Raw genomic sequence first — 23004 nt, 5'->3', positions numbered from 1 at the left:
ACTCTGCTTAAATGCAACGTTCCACTGTTAACAACATAAGAGATAGTACTCAACGAAGACCGATATTTACAATGTTAAATAAAGTTTTTTTTAAAAAACGGATATTGCAGTAATTATAGTCTTGAGTTGTTGTTCCACTAGGCTCACTGAACTTCCTGAAGTAATTTTTACCCAATCATCAATATGAAAGCCCGCCGTTTGTTAACATTTCAAATTGCTTAAGGAAACCCAAACTTTTACCTGTACAACGACACATTACCATCCACCGCAAATCGTTTTCTACATGTGGAAATGAAACATCGAGGAGCCATAACAACAAATAACACAATAGTTATCCAAAACGTTTGCATATAAGAGAAAAATCTTTACGAGTAAAGAAACAGTCTACCATGTTTAAAAACTACATTAAAGTCGATCACGGCCCCCTGCACGCGCTCACGTGAGCGCGTGCATAGGGCCATGACTCGATTGACGTGGGCCAATCAAATGCGGGTTCTTAATAGGTGGTTTTTTTTCGCCTGTTCCGGATTTTTTTGAGCAGGTTAAAAAGTGTAGCCATATGACGTCATTTTACTACAATTCTGTCTTGACGAAAAAAACGAGTTGGAGTAGAAAGGGAGTATTTAAAGGTTAAAGGTTATTTATAAAAAGTTTCCCATCATATTTTCGTGAAACGAAATTTAAGCAGACGACAAAACTAGATTACTCCCTCTACACCTCCTTTCGAGGAGGAGTAAAAAGTGTAACCCTAATACTCCGGAACAAGCGAACAAAATTCGGGACAGGGTAAATCTTACCCCGAGAACAGGCGAATAAAACGTTTTAGGGTAAAAAGTTTACACTTTTTGTCCCCGGACAAGCGAAAAAAAACCACCTAATGTGACGTAATCTAAAATCAAATTATTATTTTCAGTAACTCAAACTAGATGGCAACGAGTCGTTGCCGTAGTCACTCTTTGAATCGTGATTGGCTGATAATGGCGAAACCTCCGAAAATGTAATTGGCCCATTTTGTATTTATACGGAATCATTTTATGTTATAAGATTTCTATGGTCAACCCTGATGATGTGAAAATTTTCCCATTGTTTAAAGGATTTGCAAGTTTTAGTTGTTCCGCTTGTTTAAACAAAATTAAGTCAATCGAGATTTCAATTTGGAATATTTAAATATTTTATTCACAAAAAATACAATGTGTTCAGTCTTATGATAATTTTTGGTTTAAGTTTAGGGTTACCCACGTTGAATCCAAAGATTAGTACACTGATATGGTACCATATTAAATATTTTTGGGGGGTACACTCATCATGATGACAATATTTATCAAATTAGGAAATAAGAGTTGAAAAATACATCATACACGGCATTGACTCGAAAATTAAATTAATGCGCCAGAATCGCGGGGCTTCCGAAACCGAAAAGCTAGCGCCATCTGGCGAAATAGCGACAAATCTCTCCATAACAAAAAATGAAATCGCATTATTTACAACTTCGTTAAAAAAATATACAATTTCAACGATAAAACTTACAAAATATTTCATAGAACTAAATAGCCACAGAAAAACAAGGATTAAAACCATACGCGAAACATTTCACTGGACAATAGCTATATAATAAAATTTTTTAATAAACCAACTTTTTTCATAAACTATATTTAAAAAGTCTTAATTTAATGGTGAATTTGGCTCCAGATTAAGGGCCTCTTCTTCTGGAAGAGGCTGCCTTTTAAACTGTGGCTTCGATACAAGATAGACCACGAGGCCTCCGAATGCGATTAGACTCAAACCCAAAATATTTACCAAAGAAGATGGTGGATCTCTGTTTTTGTAGTTAGGTCTAAAATAAAAATTAGATACTTAAATTAGTTTTAAATTAACAAAATAAAACTGAATAATTATATGATTCTTACATAGACCACCCAATTTTTTCCATCATTCCAGTTAGACAAGAGGCAATTGCCATTGCAAATATCATAACACCAAAAAATACGTGAAGTGGCAAATAACTACTCCGGATGGATCGGGAAAGTCCGGGGAGAAGGAATGTGACAAATCCAAAAAAAAACTAGGCAAATAATTAAAAACAATTTGTAACATTTAAATTACTAATATTGGAATATCGACTAATGTTCGTACCTGCATGGAAAATAAAACAACGGTAGTTATTCCAATCCAACTGTGCAACGAATAGACGTTTGGCAATGGAGGATTAGCCAAATTGTGCGTATCAAAAACAGCCTTCAGAGCAACAACTGCAAAACAAAATGCCAAGGTATGCAAAGCTCCGTGAAGAAACTTAAGTCTCATCTTAGTCGTGTTTCTCAACACTCTGTAGACTAAAATCGCTGTAATATCGAATACTCTTTAGTAAATAGTCTTAAGTAAAGAGAGGTTGCTCATCTTACCATCTCCGTAAAGGAACACCATACCAATAACCATGAAAAGTGGGTGGTAATTGAACTGAAGACTGAGGTTACTATGCCATGCAAAACCTTTTAAATAATGATCAGTCCAAATCCAGACTAGAGAAATGCAAATGATGCCCACAATTTGCGATATAGTGAAAGTTATCACAAAATGCAAACTATGTCTAGCGTTTTGTGTCTCGTCATAATCCATTGTGCCTTGTTGGGGTTGTGAAGAGTGGGTTCCGTTAGCACCAACAGATGGGTGACTTAAAACTGAATTACGAGATGGACTGTGGCTTTCAGTTGGTTTAGGCGATTGACCTTCAATAGCTATAAAAATTAATATTGGTCAGTCAAGATTGTTTAACTATTATTTAATCTAATAAAAATGTATCATTGGATTAATCTTCAGTTATTAGCAAAGACTTAGGGCTAAACATTAAGGCACATTTAAGCATTTATCTTACTTTTGACGATATATTTTGTCGGAGTTCTTATAAGATAAAGGTTTTCGAAACCAATTTAATTAAAATTTTAAGCCTTTCGGAGCCCAGAGGCTCTATTTAAAAAACAACATAAACAAGATCTACAAAAAATGGAAAAGTAAAGCGCAATCAGTTGCTAATTTCCTCTGTCAGCATATTGGCTACAATATGGCTACGAAAAGACCGGTCTACGTCAAATTAACTTGAAACTATAGAATTCCAAATTCATGGGAGAAGATTGTACCCCGGCAGTATTTGAACTTTTGGCGCGCTTACAAATCGACTTAAAAACTAAACGGAAAAGTATAATTTACTTACATTTAACTGATTCTGCCATTGTTTTACGCGATGTTTTACATTAAGACTAGACCGACAATGGCAAACAAACGCCTAACAAAGCTTTAATAAGCGGCTTATATTTGATCAGGTATATATACACAAATGTTCACTACTTCTACGCGTTTATAGTTGTGATTAAATCATTACGATAAACGATGGAGTACGTGCTAACTACACCGTTTTTAATTAAAAACAGGAAACGGTGAAACATTTCAAATCATAATTTTTGAAATCCCGTGATTTGAAACGTCATGATTTAGAAATAAAGATAATATGGGCGTTTTGAATAACGAATCCATATATATTTTTTAGACCACCTGTGGATTTTGTGGTGACATTTATAACACTCGAATAGTCACGTAGTGCTCGCTCAATTTTCCATTATTTTCAAAAAAAACTTAGTTCTGCGTGATAATAAAACATCTGAGTCATCATTACTTTACGTAGAATTTTTTACAATCGAAGATTAAAGTCGATAATGAAAAGATTTATATAAACAATGTTGCTTGATAAACTATAAATATTTTACTCTAAATTGTCGATTCACTTTCCAATTGTCCGGACCATTGCGCGATAACGTAAATTCGTTAACCTTGCTAAATATAACAAGGCTAAAAACACAATGAATGAATGAAAGAAAGAAATCAGTTTAAATGTAATTAATTTAAAAAATATTACCACAAACAGTGACAAACTGCTAGCAGTAAATAACCATATGGTGGAAAGTCGGCAAACTTCAACTCTGACCGTCTCCCACTGAAGACTTTCCCGCAGGAAGCACTTAGGTCAAGAATATCTCGATTATTGATTTTTCATCCAGCCTGATAGGGGCTGATAGTACAAATAAAGTCAGCCTGGATAGTAAAGTTTGCGTTGAACGAATGCTATACCCTATTTTTACGTAACACTCCCGTACCAAGAAATTCTCAACGCCATCTTTCCTATCCTTACTTGGTAACTTGGGCAGTGTGAAAACATTATCTCTTAGATAAACTCAAGTAATTTGAGAACGATAGTTAATTTAATTTGCTGATAAAAATATATGAAAAATAAAACATTTCGAAATTTCAGTTGAACATTTTTATTGAAACTTATATGAATACAAAATATTACATTATGATGAAATGTGGGTTAATAATGAATAAGTGTTATTTCTAAAATTTATTTGACAAAAATAATACCCAAGGGTTTCAGGTACTATGGTTAGATCTAGCCAAAATTTAGATTTTTATATTTGGTTCTCAAAGAAATTTTACTTGTCAACTTTTAATTCCTCAATCTTCTCCACAAAAGATTGGTCCTTTGAGATTTCAATCTTGTTATTATCCTTATCTTTACTAATAGCAATGATGTTGAGACTTTGGATAGAGAAAAGGTTGTCATCTTTTGATTCGTGATTGCCATTAGCATCTTCGTTGTTGGAGTTGTTCAAATTGACCATTTTATTTTTCCTGACTTCTTCAATGTGTTTCATGTGCTCAGAAATTTTCTCTTGTAACATCTTCAAGATCACGGCCCGGTTTTCTTGAGCCACTTCAAGTTTCTTGTTAGTTTTTTCCTTAAGTTGTTCCTTCTGATCACTCTGTAGTTTTTTAACCTCAACAACATGTTCATCGTGATCTTTCAGTTTATGCTGCAAAGCTTTAATCTGAGCCTCTCTGGCTTCAGTAGCGTTGGTGATCTTACGTTGAATACTATCCATAAGCTCTTGAACTTGAGATGCCACAGTTTGTCGAACTTGCTCAACATGTTGAAGGGCAGCTTTGACTTTCTCCTGTTTTTCTCTAATCAACGCTTCTCTATTCTCATTACTAACTTCCATTTTGGCCTCCATTTTCTCTTTGGCCAATTGCATATAGTTTAAGTTGTACTCCCGTTTCTTTTGATGGACTTCTTCAATTTTGATCATTTTGTCGTTAAATTGGTTACACTTAAGTTTATCATAAGAAAGTCGTCTTTCCGATGCTGCATGAAGCTTGCTTTCAATATCCTGAATCGTCAAAGGTTTATCATCTTCGGGGGTAGTTGATCTCCTACGAGGTGGTGGAGTGGCAACTGCTGGTTCAGCCAAGACAAGTTCAAAACTAACTCCTCCTTTGTGTTCTTCAGAATTTTTTACAGAAATGTTTAGAACCTCGTTTTCTGACATTTTAATACTTTGTATATAGGGAAGAGGAAACCACTAGGCCTATCTAAACTCTTAAAACTTTAAGTGGAAACTAAAATTGTATCTCAATTTTTCTTCAAAATTGAAATAAACTACCACTCTGTCAAATTTCACAAGATATAATTCAAGGTTACAAAAACACAACACTGAACTCTCTATCACAAAGACCCTACTTGAAGTTGAAAATAATGAGGGGCCCTACTTTACAATCTCAAAGGGGGCAAAAACTGGCGGGAAATTGGCGCAAAAAAATTAGCGAAAAGCGCGCCAAAAAATAACGATAACCAGAAGCTACTGCCATCTGTGAATAAACACCGAAATACTTTTATATTCCCTTTATTATAAAAAAAAGCCAATAATACACCAAATTAAAATGTGAATTACAATAAAAAAAGACCATTTCCGACGAGAACTGACTAGATTTAAATATCAGATCAACTGATAATCTCAAGAAATATTTGGAAATATGATAAATGCAAAATATCTCATAGTAGTTTTTCATAGTGAATTAATTTAGAAAAGTGCTATTTTAAAATGCAACTTTTTAAATTTATAAGTTCAAAATGTATGTTTTCCATAAATTCTTTCAATAAATATATTTGGATTTTATTTTTCTTCAAATCCTTCAGGGCTTTAATAGCAAAACCATTTAAGTAAAGTTCACTCTCTAATGTTCCTTAAAAATTTGACTCCTTTCCGTGACAAATGTAAAAATGAACCGAAATATAATAGTTTACCTAACAATTCTGCTGATTGAAGCATATATCACAAACTTTTGGGATTTTTCTACATAGTTAATAGCTGATCATCACGATCTCTATCCTCCGTTCTAGGCATGTTTTCATTAATCCCTCTGTAAGCGTTTTGCTCCCGTCTCCCTCCACAACGGCAAACAAAGTCGCAACCATCCTTTTACAGAAATTAAGAAGTTGAAATTTGTTATTTTTTAATGAAAAACTGTCAAAATATCTGTAACTAACAGCTTGAAGATTGCCAAAATCTTTCCAAAAAGTGTAATTTGGAATCTGCTCCAAACCTTGTGCGCCCACGACAAAGCGTCGATAAAAGAATCCAAAGATCAAATAAAATCCAAATCCAGTAAATGTACTAAAATAGAAATTAATTAGGAAAATGAAAATGGAGCGAAAAATAGCTACATGAAACGTACAGAATACAAAAGATGGATCCACCACTCAATTTATCCTCCTTCTGTTTACAGACTAAACTACTACCAAATTCAAACCAATAGAAACAGTGGGGTGTTTCTTGGATGATAGTTTCACCAATAATTCGCAGACCATCCTAAAAAATATCTCAATTTGGATTAATGAACATTTTTACAGCTTTTAGTGATTTATGAATACGACTAACTAACCCCTTTGGTTTCTGGATCACAGTGAATCATAATATTAGCCATTCGACTGGCATTATTACAACCTTTATCGTAATGGTCACCACCAGAATAAGTCAGAAGGATCCAATTTGCTACAAAAGTATATTGATTTTAATAATAATTAAAAAAATTCAAGGAATTTGCCTTAAATAAGCTTACTTCCATTAATGATTTCAGTTTCATTAAAACGACCCAGTGTGTAGTTTTTAGATTTTTTGCCATACTCATATTGTACGACTCCAGAGAAAAGTAATGCAGGATCAGGGTTGGTGCAAATTCCCACTTTATACTCAAATGTTTCTATACCTTTCTCATCATATTCAACAGCTGTCAAACTGTAAAGAATACTCTCATGAACTTAGGACTTATTTTGTTGTTTTGGAAAAATCTTACATTTTCCCATTAAGTGGTTCGATTTTTTTAAGTAGTTCTTCTTCAATTTTATGGGCATTTGGGTGAAGAGTACATTTGTGTTCGGTGGAATAAGTAATACCAAACACGTAAAACGTTAACAGAATGGACAGCAAAGGGTACTTGGGGGGAATAAAGCTATTCATTGTTGATAATTATTAATTATTAATTAATGGGATGGTGCTTAGATCAAACAAAATTTAAAAAAGGGATAAATTAGAATATTCGGCCATTTACTAAAGATTAATTTTATATATAAAGACCAAACTCATCCAACATTGCTAAATAATTAATACCCTAACGAAAAAGTCTGGAAAAAAATACACAGCGTCACGTCGTCTGCTTCAAAATGAAACCAAAAGTTCGACTTCGATTCGATGAAAAATAAATCGCGTAATCGAAATTGCGTCGTCATAATCGCGTCAGTCCGTCACCCTCAAAATTAAGTTTTCTGAAAATGGCTAGTGCTATGGTAATAGAAAGGGGTCCGATTTCTGGCCCACATCAACAAAAAGACATGGAAATGATTAATAAAATTGGTAAATATAAGGCATTTTGGCTGGATAAAATTATTTAAAACAACCTAAAATTTTGAAAATAGTGTACTAACCGCGCTTTTGAAATATTACCAAGGCCTACTTTAAGATGCTGACTCACTAACCTAAGCCTTTGAATATCATTTGTTCATTTCAAAAATTATGGTTTAAATATTTACAGCCGAATTTAAAGACGACGTTTCTGATGAAGAACAAGTTAAAATTAGGGAGCAAATTATTTTGGATCTGGGAAAACAGCTCTGTGAAAATGGCAAAGCTGAAGGTGAAACAAACTTAAAGGTCCTTGTTGTCTCAAAGAGGAATTAATGTTTTTGGATTACATTTTGATAGAAATGGCTACTCTTATTAGAGTATCACGTCCTTTTGTCAACCGTATCAGTAAAGCCAAAGCCGCTAAATTGGTGAGGGCCTTAGTTGACATGTTTTTAGACATGGAAGCTGGTACTGGGAAAGAGGTATGGTTTAGCTATTAGTATATTTTCAAACCACGTACACTTGCTTAATTTTATCAACCTCAGGTTGAACTATGTAATGAATGCATAGAATGGGCTAAACAAGAAAAAAGAACGTTTCTCAGGCAATCTCTCGAAGCAAGACTCATTGCTTTATACTACGATACAGGGAGGTATACTGATGCGTTAGCATTAGGGAGCTCCCTGCTTCGGGAACTTAAGAAACTTGATGACAAAAACCTCTTGGTTGAGGTTCAGTTGTTGGAAAGTAAAGTCTACCACGCTCTTAGTAACCTGCCTAGAGCTAGGTATAACTTGTAATTATTCTTACAATAGTTCAACTTGATGATTAAATATAAAATATTTCCATAGGGCTGCTCTAACTTCCGGAAGAACGACAGCCAATGCCATTTATTGTCCACCCAAACTTCAAGCAGCCTTAGATTTACAATCTGGAATTTTACACGCCGCGGATGAAAGGGATTTCAAAACAGCTTTTTCATACTTTTACGAAGCCTTTGAAGGATACGACTCAATAGACAACCCCAAAGCGTTAACAGCCCTGAAATACATGTTACTTTCCAAAGTGATGTTAAATCTGTAAGAACGCCCTTAAATGTAGGTAATTTTACTGATGTAAGATCAAATAACGAATACCATACGCTTCTTTAGACCTGAAGATGTCAATTCTATAGTATTGGGCAAATTAGCGATGAAATACGCCGGGACGGAGGTTGATTCTTTGAAAGCGGTGGCCCAAGCTAGCAATAAGAGGTCCTTAGCGGATTTTCAGAGTGCTTTAAGCACTTTCAAGAAAGAACTGGTTGAAGATCCAATCATTCAAGCTCACTTGGATCGGTTATACGACAACATGCTCGAACAAAATCTTTGTCGCATAATTGAACCTTACTCCCGAGTTCAGGTTAATATTGAAAGTAGGGATGTACCGATATGGGTACAGCCGATATATCGGCTATTCGTAGCCGATAATATCGGCTGATATTAACAATGTTATCTGTCATAACAGTAGTGTATATGATAAAATCATTGTAAACGACTGTTCAGTATACTGTCATACCATTTTATTCTAATTTTTTTATCTAAAAACGTTTGCAAGAGCATATCCGAATGTTTCTTATCAATTTATGTGATACATATTTTCTATCACAAATTGAATATCATTGTTTTTTATTTGTTTATACTCGTAACCCCTGGTCTAAAAAAAGGAATGATCTGAAGTGTGGCGTACGTGGCGCGGCCATTAAAATAAAATATTATCATTAATTAGTTAATCGAGAATTTTCTTATTTGTAAAAGTTTTTCTTGAAATATTTTTCTAATATTAGTATTGGCCAATATCGGCTTCGCTTAAGTCAATATTGACCAATACCGATATAAGAAAAATACGCCGATATATTGGTGCATCCCTAATTGAAAGTGTAATATTCCAACATAAATCTTAATACTAACCAAAGTTGTAACCGCAGGTTGAGCATATAGCTAAAACTATCAAGCTTGCTAAAGACACCGTTGAAAAGAAATTATCACAAATGATTTTGGATAAAAAATTCAACGGTTCGTTTTTTTTATCTCCACTTTTAAAAAATGAAATGTAACGTTATTTTTATAACCTTTAGGAATCCTAGACCAAGGGGAAGGCGTACTCATTGTTTTTGAAGATTCAGCGGTAGATAAAACTTACGAAGCTGCGTTAGAAACCATTCAAAGCATGGGCAAAGTTGTGGATTCTTTATATCAAAAAGCGAAAAAGTTATCTTAAATTAACAATTATTTTTTACACATTGTCAGGCTAATATTTTTCTTTGTTTTTCATCAATGAGAAAAACTGTGTTTGAATTATTTTAAAAAAAATAAAAATTTAACAAAAATAAAAAGAACATTATTTTTTGTCTTTAAAACCATTGTTTTCTTTAATCATTTTTCAATAACAAATACGTAAGATAATTCTCTAAGGTTACAAAATTGGCCATGATATATTGCCTCCGAGGTCGCCTATAGACCGCGCGCTTAGCCAATCATACGCCTGCTTGGTGACATCATTCTCCTAACGCATGAGCAGGAAAGGGAAAATGGTTGCCGTAGTTACGCTACTCTGGATAAAATCCCGATGCAGCCGATTAAAAGTCACCCTACCTCAACAACTAGTTTTTAACAAAAGTGACCTAAAATTGTCATTTCACACAAGCATTAGAATGGGATGACGAAACAAATTAATCTAATTCAAAATAAACGTGCCGTTTACCAATATAATTTTACATCTAATCAGAGATATAACAATAAAGAATATAGACAAAAGATTATCAGTTGGAAAAATATTAGAGGCAAAATATTTTGAAAGCTACGCGTTTATTTATGAATTAAACGAAAACTGGACTGAATCACTCCTACAGTCGTTTTAGTCCAGTTTTCGTGCTGTTTACCAATAATTGTTAATATAATCAGAGATATAATAATAAAGAATATATGGTTTGTAAAATATTTGGATAGCTACGCGTTTATTTAGGAATTAGACGAAAACTGGACTAAAACGCCTGTAGGAGTGTTTCAACCGTTACACACCGGTGCGTTACAGAATGGTCAAACGTGTAGGGGTAATGAATTTTGGCCAAAATTAAATAAAAAAATGAGAGATATTCGGATCCACTGACAATACGGACGAAATATGGGCGTTGTGGATAATTGCGAACGAGCGAAAGCTCTCTAAATGAAAACCGCCTATTCATTGACATTTAATTCCGGTTGCAGAACGGTCAGTGAATAATTGATGGGGACTCCCATTTCGTCGTAATACACAGGCGCTGCCGCAGCCTTCTTCAAACTGAAAGATGAGCCCCCGGGCTCTTTCCATTTGATCTTCCTAGTACGCGTCACCACTCCGGCGCGATTCCGACACGCGGTCCCTGACTATAGCGGAGCGGCTGGGAGGATAAGTCACGGAGTAGCCAGGAGCGGCTGACTGGGACGTTGCTAGGGAACGGTTACTATTGGAAGCTACTCCTGGAGAGCGGCGTTCCGCCGGTAGTTGCGCTATTGCAGCCTTCGTAGAGAATCAGTGAGCGCCGAGGTGAATCGCCGCGTCGCGGAGTCAATCCGGAAGAGCAATATTTTCAGCGAATCTCTCGCGTCCACGGCCATTCTTGGCTCTGCGGATCTCGTAGTTCTTAGACCCTCGCGACAACCTTACACTTCCAAAAGGTATCCCTTCAATGTTCCAGAAATAAGTGTTTAGAAACAGTGTCGATTAAGTCAACATGGAAAAAACTGCTCTAATTCGGTAAGCGTTTGTGACGAATATAACTGAAATGTCGAGTCTTCGGGGTAGAGGATTCTTCGGCCTTGGAATCTCGGAGGGATAGCCCCAGCGAAATATCGACTTCGGCTGCCACACACAGAGAGAGTTTAGCGAGTAAGGAATAAATAATAATCGAAATACGATTCGGGGATACGTTGATAGTGCCGAGCCTTGATTAAATATTTAGACACGTTTTGCGTGCGATTGATAAATTGGTTTTATCGATAACGGGTGGGAAAAGAGAGTAGTTTCTCGGGAAGGCTTTCGACCAGAATTTTAGTTCAAAACGTCCTCGACCAAGACAGCCATAATTCCTTCCAGCGAGAAAATGGGCACCGTGTTGAGTTTCTCGCCCCGGGACCGCAAACCGGCGTACGGCGATTACAACCTCAACAGTTTCAACTACGAGCAACTCAACAACGTGAAAAACAAGGAGAAGTCGTCATCGGTGAGCGAAAAGCTGAATTTGAACTTGAACAACAACAACAATCACAACAATAACGTTCACCACCATCACCACCACCACCACCACTCCAACGGCGTGCACGTGGTGGGCCGCGAAGGAACCGGCAAAGATGGCGGAGGAGGTGGCAAAGACGGAGGTGGTGGAGGAGGCGGCGAGCGAGGAGGCGTTAACAACAACACCTTGAAGAAACATTCTTTGTTCATCAACGCCCTTAGCTGGAAACACTTCAACGTCTCCAGCAAGAAGAAAGCCGAAAAGAACAAAAATCAACAATGTCCTCCGTCTCAACAAATCCACAATCAGCACCACCTCCATCACAACCAAAGACAACCCCTGGATAATATCAATTCTTTGGTGGACAACAACCGCAACATCCAAAAGTCCCTGTCCTGCTACAACCTCAAGGGAAACTCCACCAGCCCGGCCGAAAACCGGCTCAACAGTGGCGGTGAGAAGAACGGGCCCTCGCAGAACCAGAACAACTACAACCAGCTGGTGGTCACCTCGACGACGGGTAAGCCGGCTCCCCCGCCACTGCCGCCTAAGCCGGCCATCTTATCCGCTAACAGTCTGGTTCGCGTACCGCCATCTTCGCACCACCATTCCAACAACGGAGTCGTCAATGGCAATATCACCACCACCACCACTATCACTTGCACTTCCTCGGCCTTAGCGGCGGCAGCGGCGGCGGCGGCCAGATACGCATCGGGAGTCGTGCCCAGCCCGCACAAGAAAACGGTCATCCAAGCGTCCACTTCGGAGCTGCTCCGTTGTCTGGGCGAGTACTTGTCGCGCAAGTGTCGCCGGCTCCACGACTTCCAACCGGGCGACGCCGTGCTCTGGCTCAGGACTGTGGACCGCTCCTTGCTCTTGCAAGGCTGGCAGGACATCGCGTTCATCAACCCGGCCAACGTCGTGTTCCTCTACATGTTGATCAGGGATTTGGTGGCCGAGGACATCGACAGCGAGCGGGAACTGCAAGCCATGGTGCTGACCTGTCTCTACCTGTCCTACGCCTATATGGGTAACGAAATCTCCTACCCTCTCAAACCCTTCCTAGTCGAGGAAGACAAGGAGAAGTTCTGGGATCGTTGCTTGGTCATCATCAATTCCCTCAGCGGAAACATGCTGAGAATCAACAGCGAACCCAGTTTCTTCACCGAAGTCTTCACCGAACTTAAGGCCTGTTGCTCTCCGGTTATATAATAAATACAAACCAAAAGCCAAATATGATTTGTTCTCGGGTAGGGGTATATTGGGGGTTTCGATACAAAATACCGCTATATTCGTGTATAGAAATTATTCCCTATAAGAGTTTAAATATATCTATATATATACAGATTTGAAAAAAATAGGATAAGAAAAACGTCAAACAATCATTCTTCCGTTAAAACATATTTCGTAATCATTTATTTTCTACTTAAAATAGCACCCTAAATGCTAACGGATCAATTTTGACGGTAAAGAAATAAACATAATCACAATTTCGAGATTCTTTCGGTTGCTAAAGGGATGTAGAAACGTTCAACAAGAACCCAATATTTATTTCTCACGACTTGCATGGCTAAAGCAAATATCCTTCAGAAATAAGTTGTAAATATAAACTATTCAAGGGGGGATAAATAATCATATTTCAAACAACAAAAACTGTCTGACATTCAGATAAGGAAATTAAACAGTTAGTACTAATTAAATATATAAGAAACACGAAGTTGGATTATAATTGGAGTAGGTGATTTAAACGAGAATTAGTTTCAATTTAGTGAGTAGATAAGCGACGAATTACATCGTAACTATATATAGTTATACGAATGCCATTTTAAATAACAAAAAAATAGTAAATAATTGATATAAAAAAGACGAGTATGGTATTGTTCTTGTATAAAAAAATAAAAAACTTTCTTTGACACGATAAAGATTAAAAGTAAATGTTTTTGATACGATGTGTATACGAAAGATTTGGGAAATGATTTCAAAAGTATTTATTTTTCCGCGTTATAACTAACAGGGGTGCTAAGACGATTCGATCAAGTTAAATTTCAAAACGTGTACGGCTTTGTAAAAGCTCAAATGATCCATCCCTATCAGAATTGTTTTTAAAAAATGTGTTTTTTTTTAAATGTAATATTAATTTATTCCACGTAGTGCAATGTGTTTTAAAAAATAATATACGTAGTCCGCCATTCCGTCAATTTTATTTCAAGTTATCCAGAAAGGCTTTCTCTAGGTATTTTATTCCGCGAATGACTCGAAACGGCAAAATATGGTCAAGGCTTAACACGTCGGATTTCTAGCGAGAGAGAGAGAGAGAGAGAGAGAGAGAGAGAGAGAGAGAGAGAGAGAGAGAGAGCCATTGATGTCCGATCTAGGCAGAAAATGGCGGAGACTAGTTCTTCATCGATCGAATTACCCCTCTCGAAGTTGTACGCACCGCGCCGACGCCATTTTGACTTGGGTGATGTTTGCGGAGCAATTCCGGAACGCGTCAAGGAGTTGAGGTGAACGGGCGAAATGAAGTTCCGTTTCGCTACGTTAAAATAAATAAATCGAAAATAATACCGGTAACCGAAACCCTTAAGGCTTACTTCGAAGCTTTGCCGCTAATGATTTCGCGGGGATTTTATTTCTAAAAAGGCAAAGGCTCGTTGGTATCAAAACGCGTTTTCACGTAGTTTATCTACCCATACGCCAAACCGCTCAATAATGTTTATTTTTATTAAGTTTCTGTATTTAAGATTACGCAGTATTATCGTGCAATATTTTACACTGATTAAGCGGAAAGCATACACAATGTAAAAAGTTTGTTTTGAATTAGATAAAAGTAATGGCTATTATATTGAAATACGGTTGAACGGGGCATATACATAAACGGAGATCTGAATTCGTACATTAATTATCAAATTAATTAATATAATATTGAAACTAAATTCGGTTAACGTTAGTAGATGAAAAATAGGCTAAGCGCCTGTAGAAGTGTTCCAGCCGCGGCACTTCGGTGTTCAGGGAGAGGTTGACATTTAGGAGTCTCTATACGGAATTTCGCTCAAATTCGACTATTTTATTTTCGATTTTTGACGATCAAATTAGATACGTTTTTCCTTCTTTCCTTATGGCCTAACACGCTAGACTAATTTGCGTAAACTTTATGAGAAAAAAGCCCATAGGACTATATTACTAATGCGAATAAAGAAGCACTAATTTTATATGTTTATAATAACGATAGCGAAGAACTGTGATTTTTCGTTTACATATTCTCGAAAAATGTGTGACGCGCTTCTCAATTTATAATTTTTCTCACTTTGTTTTTGAATTGTATGTCTGAAAAAAAAACCCGTGTTCGTTTCATAAAGTGCAGATCTGTATTAATTTTGGATGAGACACAAAGTCCTGGTTATATTCCACGCATTCTACGAACTTTGACCTTTTAGGACCTCGGGTCTTTTTGGGCTCAAGGATTTTGTAAACGTAGAGATAAAAAAAGAAATGGGTGGTGAAACCCGCCTATTTTGGGCGGCTGCTAACGTTTTATTTGAATTTGCTTGACCTGGAGAATTTCTATTTTGTTACTATATAACGATTATAATAAGCGTTTACTGTTTGGACTTTCAACTTAACTTGGGAAGTATTTGGAATTACGTTAATGGAATATAATTCCATTTAATTTTTTCCCCTTTCTTGCCCCCATTTTAGACCACCCATACATACTTAAAAGCTATCATTGCAGTTGTTATTAGACTTACTTTAAAATTTAATTATCTAATATGTTTTAAATATATAATAAAATATTTCCTCGTTAAATTGAAATCTGAATATTTTGGATTTAAAACATGTATTTACAAATGGCAAGGCAGATATCTCTAATAATCTGATCTATTGTTTATTTGCTAATAATAAGAATAATTTCCATCGACAATATCATTTTTATCAGTGTAAATAGGAAAAACTTCCAATAATAGATTAATTTTAAACAATTATTTATCATTTTGAGCTGAAATTTCATTATTTCCACAAAAACTCTTTCTTTGATAGGATACCATTGTTTGAAATTAACTATAGACAACTTTGAGTAAAATTTGAAAGGTTACAAAGTACAAAAATAAATTACATTTAAAGGAAAATATTCCGAGTTATTTTAACTTAAATTATTAAAAAAAAAAGATTACGAGAGTGTGATAGGTAGTCTACTTAAGAATTTTACGTTCAGAAAAAGGTCCAAGCTACTATAAAACCATCCGATCCTTAAAAAAAACCTATTTAGGTTGTGAAAATTAAATTTAATAACCTCCAAAACATTGTGTGAAAGAAGAGTTTGTAAGCAACAGAATTTACAAATTGTACGCGGAGTGATTAAATAAATAAAATTTGTATAAACCAACCTCCGTTTCAGTTCGTAACTTTAGGAATATATACAGAAAATATTTAAAAAAAACTGCTCATGGAGGGGATGATAACGTGTAGATGTATAGGAAATTAACTGTGAAGAAAATATGATTCTCTGCTCAGAGTTTCATTCGGTTTTTTTCTGACAACAAAAAAAAAGGTCCAACGAGATTATATGTAAAAAAATTGAACATTTTCGTCGGTATAGACAAAGTGCTTGTATATAGAAAAATTACGTAAATGCAGAAAACAAAATTATGGTATTATCAGACAATAAACGAAAAATATGAGAATAAAATACCGAAAGATTTAAAACGTAAATAATCTTTTTCCATGTCTTAAAAAATGTGTCTTGTACAAAACAAAAAAGGTTGATATTAAAAAGGAATCTTAATATATTATAAATTATTCGTATTTTTATTTATATCGGATCCTAAAAAAAACTAAAAGCATCCAAAGAGAATCGTGCCATTTATATAAATGTGGGATATTATAAGACCATGCTATATTAAGACCATGGTTATTTTACTTTAGGAGGTTGGATTACGGAAGCTTTTGAATTGCGTCTATTAGTCCAAATCCCTCCTCTTTTATCGGAAACTAGGTTAATTACAATGATTAAAGATAGCCATCATTTAAAATAAATATTTACTGAAAATAGTATTTTTTCGAAGTTATAACAGTAACTAAAATTATTTTCAATAGTTAACCGAACCTACAATTGTTTACTTATTGTTTACGAACTGCTATTTCTATTATTCGTATAGAACCTCCTAAAGTTGAATAACCATGTACCAACATTCAATAGGTAATACTACTCAATAAGATGGGGTTTGTCTGCAGTCAGTGTCGTAGCCAGGATTTTGGTTCGGGGGGGGGGGGGGACACATAATTGAAAAAAAAATTGAAAAAATTATAAGAATTGTACAATTGTCTACAATAAAAAGTCACTGCTCTCGTTAAAAAAAACGTAAAATTTTAGTTCATTTCAGTTGAAGTAGATGACGCTGAAATCGAAAACGAGTTGAACGGAAATTTAAAACCCTTCTTGACGTTACTGGCTGCTGTGAACTTCAAGAATGTATTCAGATTACCTATCCCGTGTTTAGTAATAATAATGATAATATTACCCAAGGAACCACCTTAGACCCTTGGAAGTCATCTAGCGACTTTTTTTTTTGCTTTTTAACAAATGGCCAGTTTACAACGCGTAGGACGGTGGTGGCAAGCCGTTCATGACACGCGAGCCAACAGCTCCCTACACTTACTATTACCGTTAACCTCTAGAAATTTTTATCGAAAGGTGAAACCAAGAACATTAGGGAAAACCCCTTAAGCCAGTGGGGAAATAACTTGCAAACTCTGCGCGGAAGGAGTTGTACCAAGTTTTCACCCAGAGTCACAAGCAGGGATCTAACCCAGTTAATCTGGCTGCGAGGTGAAAGTGCTAACCACTCCGCCATCGCACCTTTAACCGTTAACAGTGAATTCCTTGAGATCCTGGACAAACCTAAAAACAATCCAGTATCAGTCTTTTATAAAACTTTTAATTATTGAAAAATAACCATGGAACATAATTTTAAAATTTATAATCCAGTATTGAATTGTACCGGAAGGAAATGGAGAAACATGATTCTTTTGAACTCTCGAAGCGTTTTTTCCGATTGGGCGGTAAAGGACGAAATCCTCAGTAGCGAAATTAACTTTCCACGATTGCTAACCAAGGAATAATATATCGAAGATGTCAGGAGGTATTTTATTTGATTACACGCGCCACTGCCGCACCCCCTTCTACGCCCCCACGCCGATAACCCCAGACCCCCGAGAGGAATAGCCCCGTTTTAGGGGGAGGGTTTGAAATAAAGAGAACTCGGGGGCATGCATGGAGAAAATCAATAGCAAACGGTTCCTAGGCGCAGACTGCGCCATTCCGACGGCCTTGCCACCCGATTCGGGGTTCGGTTCGGTCGGATGGTTGGATCCCGAGAGCGGCTGCATTTATCAAGTTGGTAAAAGTGAAAGAAGCTAAATCCAGAAGGGCGGACGAATTGCGACTGGTTCCAGCAATATTCCCTCTGGTGGCGCAGCTTGCTAGATTTTTTTCACTTTGTTCAGCGCGCCTCGCTCGATTTTACCTAGAATCGCCATCTTAGGAAAAGAATAACTCTCATTATCGACCGTCTTACGAAAACCGTATTAACGTCTGTCAGTTCGATAATCTGCCCGATCAATGTCGATGCATGGCGAAGTTTCGTCAACGGTTCTAGCCAATTGGGTGGACAATAATTTTGGTCAGTTGACAAAATGAGGTTCGGTTGGTGTAATAAAGGTTTTTAGGAACAATTCGCAGAAACCGCGTGTCAATGTGACTAGAAAAATATTAGATAAAGTGAGTAAAACTGGGTTAAGTAAAATAAATATTATTTATTATACAGAAATATAAAAAATAAACTTTACCAAACGTTTATTATCTATTAATTGAAATATTTACCTTCGCAGGATCGGAGGCATTCAACGTAACACGGCTCAAAATTAAGAGCGCCTATCTATGCAACAAATAGTAGAGCTCGGGGAAACGGATAAATTAACCTCCAAAATTTCAATTAATCATAAAAACCTCGATTAACTGTTTATTTATGGATATTATTCGCGACTTTTATACGATTTTATACGCAACAAATAAGATTTTATTCGTATAATTTTCGGATATTGATTAAAAGAAATATTGATTTTTAGAATATGTAAAACCTTATTATAAAAACAATAATATTTTCCACATCACCAAATATCAACGCTACAACCTACAAAGCATCGTCGATCTCGCCAAAGGTAATCATTGGATAGGATAAGTAGAACGTTCCAGAAGTCTGAACGACATTGGGTCAGAAATTTATATACCGGTGCTCCAAGCGAATCAAAAAGCCTACTACACCGGTGGTCTCATCAGAATGCCATACGCCAGCGTCCACAAGCTCGGACAGGTGACAAATCCAGCATGGGTAGTAGTACCCTACTATGGTCTCACCCTCGACGCAAGCCGCTCATCCCGACAAAAGGCGCAGCAATGGGGCGACATAGTCCCCTAGGAGGGGTTGTACAATCACCGTGTCAGTCGGTGGGTGTGTGTGTGTGTGTCTGGTCTGCGAACGCGTACGCATTTTCAGGGAAAAGTCTAATCGATGCGCTCGCAGTTTCTTAGAATTAGGGAGAAGCTTTTTATAAAAGCCCCCTCTTTGGTCATTGGGTGTAGCATCATTTTCTTTTGCGATTTGTGATTGTACGCGACGCACTTTTGACGATCGTGACGGACCGAGTGCTGAGGGTTACGACAAACGTCTCAACGTCCAAATGGAAGGGTTTCCACCAAATATTAACGGTACACGTCATAGTATCAATTTGAACCCGAGACCTCCTGCATGACAGGTGTTCTTGAATCGGTGGTTCTACCACAGAACCACCGATTCATGTTACGTTAGACTGAAAATTATAAACTCAGCTTAAGCGGAAGAGTATATTAATAGTTTTTAAAGTCTTAAATTTTTTACGTATAAAATTGTAAAGGTCAAATCTTGTTTTAGCGCAGTCAGCAGAGATAAGAGGGTTAAAGGGTAGAACCCTTGGGTGGTCCACTTAGTTAGTTTTTTGTCTATCGGTACTTTTGAACCTTTAAGGGTCATTTATGAATGCAATTTCAAGTGGTATACAACACACTTTTTTCGTTTTGCTTACTTTACTCGTAACTTCGTAATTTATTTGACAAGTTTTCTCATCGGCTTTAAATGTGTGATACATTTTCATTAATGTGGTTACGTTGGTTTTATATTTTGAGATACGCGCTGTTGTTTAGCCTTCACTATTCAGTTAAGGTTTTTTTGTGTGTGCGTTATAAGCCAGGAATTGTTAACGGTAAGGTGTTTTTGGTTTTTTCTATTTCAATTTTCATTACCGTGGGTATATGGATTGTCATCTTCTGGATTTCTAAGTATTTGAATTACCTTGTTGTTTGGTTTTGTTATTATTTTATATTTGTTATTGCATATTTCTGCTAATACAAGGTTTATTACGGTGGGTATTTAGATTGACATTTTCTTGATTCCCAAGTATTTTAATTAACTTGTTACTTGGTTGGGTTATTATTATATATTTTTATTGGTTATTTTTCTTGTTTTATTTCGTCTATCGAAAGTGTTGATAATGTAGGGATAATTCATGTCTACGATTTTTTTATTTGCATTGATTTTTATCGGCTTCTTTGGGTTGTCGTCATGAGCCCACGCAGTTTTTATTAGTGCTTTCACTTATAGTTTTGGTTTTCGCTTTAACTTTTGTTTTCCATATAAATTTGATTGTTTAAGACCTATGATTCAATGGTTTTTGTCTATAAAATAGTTTCTCGCACGTATATTTTACGTTTCGTGAGCGTTCTAATAATTTTAAATTTTGTATTTTCTATTTATCATTTTGTTGCTTTGTTAATTTAATAACGTTTTGGGTCTAAAGTTGGTTTTTTGTTCTATTGATATTTGGTGGACGCTTTGAATATGGCGAAATATCGTTGAGTGCCGTGTCCAGTAGTTAATACGCCCAAGGGCAAATTCTTCCGAGGAGAGGTATATTTTGGCAAGCTTGCCAACTTGTTTTGTTTTCACCCTGTATTTCTGTGTATTTCTGTATAATTTAAGGTTTATCTGTGAACCATCTCCAGGACTTGCAATGCTTTAATAGTTTATAAACAGACCAACGAAGTTTTGTGTTCAAACTAATTTATGAACATATTTTATAAATCCGTCTTTATTTAAACCATATCTATACACTTTTTGGTTTAGTTCGAGACCCTTAAACGACTTGGATAAGACCATTGATGGTATAATAAAGGTTTTTTAATAAAGGTAAAAACCTGCGCATGCGTAAGGGGGGGCCAGTGCCCGACCCGAAATTGACTGAGGGGGCAAAATTTTAGGAAAGTAGGGCTTCAAAAATGAAAAAGATGAGAAAAATCGCTTAATGAGAATTAAAAACCGTCCTGGCAGACTGGTTATGTTGCTCGTTTAATATTTACTATAGGCATCTCGATTACTTCGGCTGGATGAAAATGCCGTTAATTGTTTTTTCACAGCGTTTAAATAAAAATACTGAAAATTACAATTTTCTTGCTTAACAAAATCGAGATATAATTATGGTAGATTGTTAATTTTCTAGCAAAGTGCGTTTTAGCAACCGTAAATACTGGTTTAAATCGGAGACACATTTAAAGTCATTACATTACCTTTTGTAGAAGAGGGTTTCGTTTAAAATTTACCTGTTTTATGGGGCTGGGCCGGAGTGGTTAGCCCCGGCCACAAATAATGGAAATAATGGTTAGCTGAAATTTGTTAGATTAGTAAGCTTAAACATATTCATACACCAGTGACGGTCCATTTTTTTACTAATCATACAGATTGTGTGATTAGTTAAAAAATGGGCTTTTGTGGCCCGCTTGAGGCCCTCCAACATTAGTGGCTAGTTGGCTGCCGCCCTCTTCCCGTGAAACTCTCAAATGTGGCATTTAACCAACTTCCGGTATAGAAAATCAGATTCAATAAGACCTTGTTTCACACAGAACATAAGTCTTATAATCCTTGCGCTATTGAAAATGCTACCATGACAACAAAATCACGTGATCGCTATAGATTGTTGAAGCTATTGAACCGTTAGGAAGTTGGTAAAAGCTATTGACTGGCAAGGCGATGATTTCAAATCTTGGTGACGAGCTCTAATTATCTTTGATTTCACGAAGGGATAATCTAATAGCTGATTTAATAAAATAACAAGTGGTCTTGCCCAACTGGTTAAAAATAACTTCGTATTTAGATAGGAAACTTCATGTTGTAGAAGTGACGCCAGAATTTTGGCCGACATCTGGTGGCGGCACCCGAATAATATTATTTGCTGAAGTTCGCAGTACTCGAAGTAGGTACTCGAAGTAGGTACTAGAACCTTGGTGTAACGCAATCCTATTTGCAAAGGCTTAAGCGAGCTATATGTATTAAAAGTACGTTTTCTTGAACTGAGAGCAAATTAAAAAAATAGCACCAAAGAAATAGACATTTACCTTGCAAAATACGTTTATTCACAAAATTCCGACCTCAAATTCCTCGATACGTTCTACGCTCTTAAGAACAAAGCCAACTGGCGCAGTCACTAGATGTCAGGGCAATCTCGTGAGAGTCAGTTTGCCCCATTGAAGTTTCCTATCTATATACGAAGTTATTTTATCTATGGGTTAAAATGTTGCTCAGCTCCAAATAGGGTGAAACAGGTCTACCGCTGGAAATGTTTCACGTGTTTTCTGTTATTGTTTTCTTCAAATTCTCCGCAAATTCTTGTTTATTCATAATACCAATTCTTAGTTTTTTCACTGGAGGCGTTTCATCATTAAATTGACGTTTTTTCTTAAATTTCTAGTTAAATATATCGATGTGGTTCCATATCAGGTTTTAAGTAGTACTGTGACACGTATCACCATAAAAAATTTCATAACTTTACCAGCTTTACCACCCGAGCTACAAAATATATTCTATTAATATTCTGTACTTCTGAAAATATTCGTTACACGTGGTAAACAAAAAAAATGTTTCTCTTTAGACAATGCTCACA

At 36.2% G+C, this 23004-nt stretch overlaps 5 protein-coding genes across 7 annotated transcripts; 2 read left to right on the top strand and 3 right to left on the bottom strand.

Annotated features, from left to right (window-relative positions):
- Nucleotides 1-1605: 1605 nt before the first annotated feature.
- LOC149924977 (ferric reductase SjCytb561) lies at nt 1606-3991 on the bottom strand. Of its 3 annotated transcripts, none has more exons than XM_090160608.1 (5): nt 3908-3991; nt 2403-2735; nt 2134-2342; nt 1908-2062; nt 1606-1834 (listed from the first exon to the last, which is right to left on the bottom strand). In XM_090160608.1, exons 2-5 carry the CDS (start codon nt 2614-2616, stop codon nt 1663-1665), a joined length of 750 nt encoding a protein of 249 aa, XP_090016734.1. In that variant the 5' UTR covers nt 2617-2735; nt 3908-3991; the 3' UTR covers nt 1606-1662. The 3 variants fall into 3 exon arrangements, with proteins under 3 accessions (XP_090016734.1, XP_090016732.1, XP_090016733.1); XM_090160606.1 differs by lacking the exon at nt 3908-3991 and adding an exon at nt 3209-3426; XM_090160607.1 differs by lacking the exon at nt 3908-3991 and adding an exon at nt 2873-3050.
- Nucleotides 3992-4294: 303 nt separating this feature from the next.
- Nucleotides 4295-5596, bottom strand: LOC149924976 (uncharacterized). Its single transcript, XM_090159823.1, has one exon. The coding sequence runs from the start codon at nt 5376-5378 to the stop codon at nt 4482-4484; it is 897 nt and encodes a 298-aa protein (XP_090015949.1). The 5' UTR covers nt 5379-5596; the 3' UTR covers nt 4295-4481.
- Nucleotides 5597-5753: 157 nt separating this feature from the next.
- Nucleotides 5754-7506, bottom strand: LOC149924975 (cation-dependent mannose-6-phosphate receptor-like). Its single transcript, XM_090159824.1, has 6 exons — nt 7183-7506; nt 6949-7124; nt 6772-6881; nt 6565-6698; nt 6377-6503; nt 5754-6305 (listed from the first exon to the last, which is right to left on the bottom strand). The coding sequence occupies exons 1-6, from the start codon at nt 7344-7346 to the stop codon at nt 6183-6185; spliced, it is 834 nt and encodes a 277-aa protein (XP_090015950.1). The 5' UTR covers nt 7347-7506; the 3' UTR covers nt 5754-6182.
- Nucleotides 7507-7599: 93 nt separating this feature from the next.
- Rpn6 (regulatory particle non-ATPase 6) lies at nt 7600-10080 on the top strand. The gene is made up of 8 exons (XM_090159822.1): nt 7600-7739; nt 7918-8019; nt 8088-8212; nt 8276-8517; nt 8582-8809; nt 8882-9131; nt 9697-9784; nt 9847-10080. The coding sequence occupies exons 1-8, from the start codon at nt 7658-7660 to the stop codon at nt 9987-9989; spliced, it is 1260 nt and encodes a 419-aa protein (XP_090015948.1). The 5' UTR covers nt 7600-7657; the 3' UTR covers nt 9990-10080.
- A 1209-nt stretch (nt 10081-11289) lies between these two features.
- On the top strand, nt 11290-15885 carry Cdk5alpha (Cdk5 activator-like protein). Its single transcript, XM_090161115.1, has one exon. The coding sequence runs from the start codon at nt 11851-11853 to the stop codon at nt 13192-13194; it is 1344 nt and encodes a 447-aa protein (XP_090017241.1). The 5' UTR covers nt 11290-11850; the 3' UTR covers nt 13195-15885.
- Nucleotides 15886-23004: the final 7119 nt, after the last annotated feature.

Source organism: Leiobunum rupestre, chromosome 10 (assembly GCF_980474605.1).
Source record: "Leiobunum rupestre chromosome 10, qqLeiRupe1.1.hap1, whole genome shotgun sequence".
In the NCBI taxonomy this organism is placed as follows: Eukaryota; Metazoa; Arthropoda; class Arachnida; order Opiliones; family Sclerosomatidae; genus Leiobunum; species Leiobunum rupestre.
Note: the sequence above shows the minus strand (reverse complement) of the source record. Positions and strands in the feature narration are given on the sequence as shown.

Bases quoted from the DNA above. Each gene is read 5' to 3' on its own strand.
- Rpn6 (XM_090159822.1), top strand. From the start codon at position 7,658: ATGGCTAGTGCTATGGTAATAGAAAGGGGTCCGATTTCTGGCCCACAT. The intron at 8,020-8,087 runs GTGAAACAAACT...ACATTTTGATAG, and splicing joins TGAAAATGGCAAAGCTGAAG to AAATGGCTACTCTTATTAGA. The intron at 8,810-8,881 runs GTAAGAACGCCC...ACGCTTCTTTAG, and splicing joins TCCAAAGTGATGTTAAATCT to ACCTGAAGATGTCAATTCTA.
- Cdk5alpha (XM_090161115.1), top strand. From the start codon at position 11,851: ATGGGCACCGTGTTGAGTTTCTCGCCCCGGGACCGCAAACCGGCGTAC.
- LOC149924976 (XM_090159823.1), bottom strand. From the start codon at position 5,378: ATGTCAGAAAACGAGGTTCTAAACATTTCTGTAAAAAATTCTGAAGAA.
- LOC149924977 (XM_090160606.1), bottom strand. The intron at 2,063-2,133 runs GTACGAACATTA...TTATTTGCCTAG, and splicing joins TTGTTTTATTTTCCATGCAG to TTTTTTTTTGGATTTGTCAC. The intron at 1,835-1,907 runs GTAAGAATCATA...TTTTTATTTTAG, and splicing joins GAAAAAATTGGGTGGTCTAT to ACCTAACTACAAAAACAGAG.
- LOC149924975 (XM_090159824.1), bottom strand. From the start codon at position 7,346: ATGAATAGCTTTATTCCCCCCAAGTACCCTTTGCTGTCCATTCTGTTA. The intron at 7,125-7,182 runs GTAAGATTTTTC...TATTCTTTACAG, and splicing joins GAACCACTTAATGGGAAAAT to TTTGACAGCTGTTGAATATG. The intron at 6,306-6,376 runs GTTAGTTACAGA...TTTCTGTAAAAG, and splicing joins ATTTTGGCAATCTTCAAGCT to GATGGTTGCGACTTTGTTTG.